Source organism: Odontomachus brunneus, unplaced genomic scaffold (assembly GCF_010583005.1).
Source record: "Odontomachus brunneus isolate Ranch 3 - 2012 unplaced genomic scaffold, Obru_v1 Obru_scaffold_259, whole genome shotgun sequence".
NCBI classification, from domain to species: domain Eukaryota; kingdom Metazoa; phylum Arthropoda; class Insecta; order Hymenoptera; family Formicidae; genus Odontomachus; species Odontomachus brunneus.
In genome coordinates this window covers 75,658-80,227 of record NW_022639709.1, presented here as the reverse complement: position 1 = coordinate 80,227, position 4,570 = coordinate 75,658, and the positions used below count along the sequence as shown (strand labels likewise).

Genomic DNA, 4,570 nt, shown 5'->3' with positions numbered 1-4,570 from the left:
CCAAAATAATGTCGTTCTTATCGATAAAAACATCATATACGTCGAGGTAGTAACAATGTATCTATAAGATAGCGGTAGCAATTTAGGGTTAAAAAAAAACACTGTCTTAACTAATTATTTTGTTCTTCTAGATAGAATTTGTTTGATGTAATGGTACATTACATGGTACATTACAGTGATAATCAATAAATAACCATAAAATTAATGTGAACAAAGAACTTGAGGAAAAAAGTAGGTTAAAAGAAAGAAAGAAAAGTTGCATATTACGTTAATTTTACGGTGATTTATTGATTGAATAAAAGGAAAGTTTTCGGAATATTTTACAAGTATACTCAATCAATCATAAGTGTTATTTTATAAACCTAATCTTTTATTTCGGCGTATTTTGTAAGAATTTTGGATATATTTTTTTCGTTTTTAACGTTAGTTTAATACAAGTTGATAAGTATGAAATTTTATTCATGAAATAATATCAGACACTGTTGGTCTTATGAAACTTAGCGAACCAGAAAATTTTGCTACTTAATATCTCCCGTCGGTAAGTTTGTCAGCATAAAATCAGATTCTGTCAGATGGTAACTACAGAAATACAGTTTTATAAAAATACTGAATATACTTCATTGTATGTATGCTATATAAAACATACATATTAAGATAGTTATAAATTATAAAATTAATACTTCATTACACACACTGAACGTTTAGGCATTTATATCGGATTGTTAAAACCAGTCGATAATGTCACTCTCCTTGCTTACCTTTAGATTTCTATAGAGCTTTCATTATCGGATCGAAAATTTATCCAAGACTGATTATATAAATTAATCCTTAATTAATTCTATTTAATTAATATTACTTATAATACCTTAATTAGTTCTTAATAATATCTCGTTGATGATCCAGAGTAGATGTTTTTTGAATAGTAGCACATCCCGCCGATGTATTGTCGAATAACGGGTCGGTATGGTAGTTCTTTCGTGGTTTCGTTGCGTACGCCTCGCGTACGCGAGACATGTGTTGAATTCGACGTAAAACCGATAAAAGGATTGTTTTTTCGCATGCGAGACTCATCCGAACGATTCTCGCACAATGGCTGAGTATTTGGCATCAATTTTTGGAACTGAAAAGGATAAGTAAGTGCCAATTCGTCAATCGCTCTCACTAGTTAGGTTAGCTTAAGTACGGTTGTAAACTGACGTCGCGTCTGTTGTCTCTTTTGCAGAGTAAATTGCTCGTTTTACTTCAAAATAGGAGCCTGTCGACACGGGGATCGATGTTCGCGCATCCACAACAAGCCGACCTTTAGCCAAGTACGTGATCGAATACATATTTCATTACTTGGGTATCATGTTCTTTGATACCAACAATTGATTGACACACCGCGATGTTCATTTCTGAAAGTATATTTGCAAAAGATATACTTTGTCATCATGCAAAACTGGTTCCTTTGAATGTACATGAGCTTATGCGATATTTATGTTGTCTATTTTCTTCTCATTCAATCACTCCTTCATGGGCAATAAGTAAGGTAACAGTCTCAGTTTTGGGTCTGGTTCTAATTTCAGGTCAAATTTGGCTTATTAGTGTGTCAAAAAGTACACATTACAATGAAAACAAGAAAAAATTGTTTATATTCCTTCGTTCTTTTGCTGTTATATTCTAGACTCACGTTCGAACATTACAACAAACTAAATTTATACTCAAGCTTACAACAAATATTTTTAATATTTAAAAAAGAAAGAAACTCTAGGATATCAGGTAATATTTTCTGTCTCATAATTTTGTCTTACACATAGGTGTCTTATAATCCAATTTATTAGAATTTGAAAGAAACTAATTTGAAGTCTAATAATTTTGTCTTGAAACTATGATGTCAGTTGCCTCTCTTGAATCAGCAGTTTGTTTTAATGTTTGATCTCAACAAATGTATGCAAATGACTAAAAGTTACTCTAATCTTAAGTGATCCATAAGTAGGACCGTTACCTTAAGCACATAATATGCAGTACAATTCCACTGTACTTATGACTTTATGTGATGCGAAACACACTTGCATTTTTAACTTTGCACATGTACAATGTACTTGAGTACAAATTGCAACTACTGTCTAAATTGACTGGGAATGTTAGCACATTGTTGCTGCGCGATGAATATCGTTTTAAGCAAATCCCTGTGTTCTTCAGACATGTCTACTGCAGAATCTTTATGTAAATCCCCAAAATTCTGCCAAGAGCGCAGACGGATCTCACTGTAAGTACATCATACTAAGTTTTGGTAGAAACATTACGTTACATACTGCAGTATATGTATACATAAGTAGCGTCACGATATGAAGCACATTTTTATCTGACAATAGTGGTCGCGAACGTGACGGACGAGGAGATGCAGGAGCATTACGATAACTTTTTCGAGGACGTTTTCATCGAATGCGAGGATAAATATGGCGAGATCGAGGAAATGAACGTGTGCGATAATCTTGGTGATCATCTGGTTGGCAACGTTTACATTAAGTTTCGCAGGGAGGAGGATGCGGAAAGGGCTGTCAACGACTTGAACAATCGTTGGTTCGGCGGCAGACCCGTCTACGCTGAACTTTCACCCGTCACGGACTTTCGCGAGGCTTGCTGTCGTCAGTACGAGATGGGGTAATTGCGAGTTTACGCAACTGTAGAATATGGTGTACACGTAGACGCGACAGAAAAGAAAATCGTCTACTTGACCTGTACCTGCGGTGTGTACGTGTGTTTAGCGAGTGCACCCGCTCCGGATTTTGTAACTTCATGCATCTGAAGCCCATCTCCCGGGAGCTACGCCGATACTTGTACAGCCGGAAGAAGGGCAAGGGCCGATCCAGGTCTAGATCGAGATCGCGAGGCCGCGACCGCAGGAGGAGATCTAGATCCCGAGACAGAAGGTCCAGGTCTAAGGACCGTCGCAAGGGAAGGGACGATAAGGGCAGGGATGGCCGATCTGGTCGTTATTGATGACATTTCATCGATGATGCGTGTATTCGTTGCTTACCTTCTTTCCCCGCTCCAGTTGCATTCAATGTACAATATATAATCTCATCTCACACACCGTGCATAATTGATTTCATCATTATTAAACACTCAGTGGATCGAAAACATATAAAAGATTTTCTGTTTACTGTAGAACGTAGACAGTTCTACAAGTTTCATGATATCTATTTATTAATATTAAATTTTCGTGGTATATTAATGTGAGTTGTATGTTTTGATAGCATTGTGTGTGTGATTTATTGGAAATATCAGTTGTAATTTCACAGCGATATGTTGTAATTATCCTTTATATGTATGTATTGTTTGAGATGAAGAGTGTCTCGTCTATGTAAAATTGACATATATATATATGTACTACTTTTAGTTTTCGCATTAAAACGTTGTTGAGAAAATTTCGACGGTATTTTAATGTCCCTTCCCTATTCATATAAGAAATATAGAAAATATAAAAATTTAATTTCAAATTTTCCGTGTTAATCGAGAGATCTCGATTATCTCGTATTTCGTATCGAGATGACGGTAATGCAGTTATCGTATGCAGTTGTAATATGCACTTGTTAAAGAAACACATGACATTTATATTTGATATTTCGAAAATGATTTTACATTGGAATTTTGGGAATAATATTTATGAAATATTACACGTGTGAAAGATACATTTGAGTTTTTTTCTTGTATATGTATGTATGTATGATGTGTGATCGATCCTACGTTACCAACACCTTGCGACAGAAGCTTGTAGCGTTTGCTGCGAGATTTCTCTACGGTATCTTTTACTACGAAGTTTCGCTCTTAGCTTGATATGATTGCGGTCACTTTGCCAAAATATGAATGATCTTTTGAGAAATAGTGTTTGCTCGCAAACGCTGGTTCTGGAAGAATTCTTTGAGAAACGAGTTAAGTTTCAAAACTGAAACTATGCTTTCAAACATAAAGCACATATATATTTTAAGAAAATACCTCCACTTCCACCTGGAAAGAAGCTATTATATATTATTTATCATATTTATATATGATTATATACGAAACAGAAATGCTCACAAAACAGATCTCTCGCTATCAGAGACCCGAATCAACGCGAAATGCTGCGGTGTACTTTTACTACCAACTTCCTAACAGTAGCTTGCGCTTTTCACGTACACGCGATGATTATTCGCGAACCAGGTCTTCACTCCCTTTTGTTCTTACTTTAATCGGTTCCGGCGCGTTGTCTCGTGCCGGCCAACTGTTGCTCAACAAGTTGTTGCTGAAAGATGATGCGAAGATGCGACGAGCGTGCGCGCAGCCGAGCGAGGTTAGCAAAGGAAAAAAAAAGGAGAGAGTAAAAAGTCCCAAGAAGGGAGAGAAAAAAATTAGAAGGAAGCGGAGGTAGGAAAAAAAAAGGAAACGCGAGACAGGCAGCCGGAGGTTTTCAAGGAGAATCACGTCTCCTCCGGTTGAAATCGGTTCATCCGGACCGGCGCGGGCACGTGTTTCAGCTGGGCCTAATTGGCGGGGCTCTCTCAAGTCGAGAGAGAGAGAGAGAGAGAGAGAGAGAGAGAGAGAGAGAGAG

General features: G+C 36.9%; 1 protein-coding gene across 1 annotated transcript; it reads left to right on the top strand.

The window, feature by feature from the left end:
- The first annotated feature begins 960 nt into the window (after positions 1-960).
- LOC116852841 (splicing factor U2af 38 kDa subunit-like) lies at positions 961-3,410 on the top strand. The gene is made up of 5 exons (XM_032833559.1): positions 961-1,133; positions 1,223-1,310; positions 2,182-2,248; positions 2,355-2,643; positions 2,748-3,410. Exons 1-5 carry the CDS (start codon positions 1,090-1,092, stop codon positions 2,980-2,982), a joined length of 723 nt encoding a protein of 240 aa, XP_032689450.1. The 5' UTR covers positions 961-1,089; the 3' UTR covers positions 2,983-3,410.
- The last annotated feature ends 1,160 nt before the right edge of the window (positions 3,411-4,570 follow it).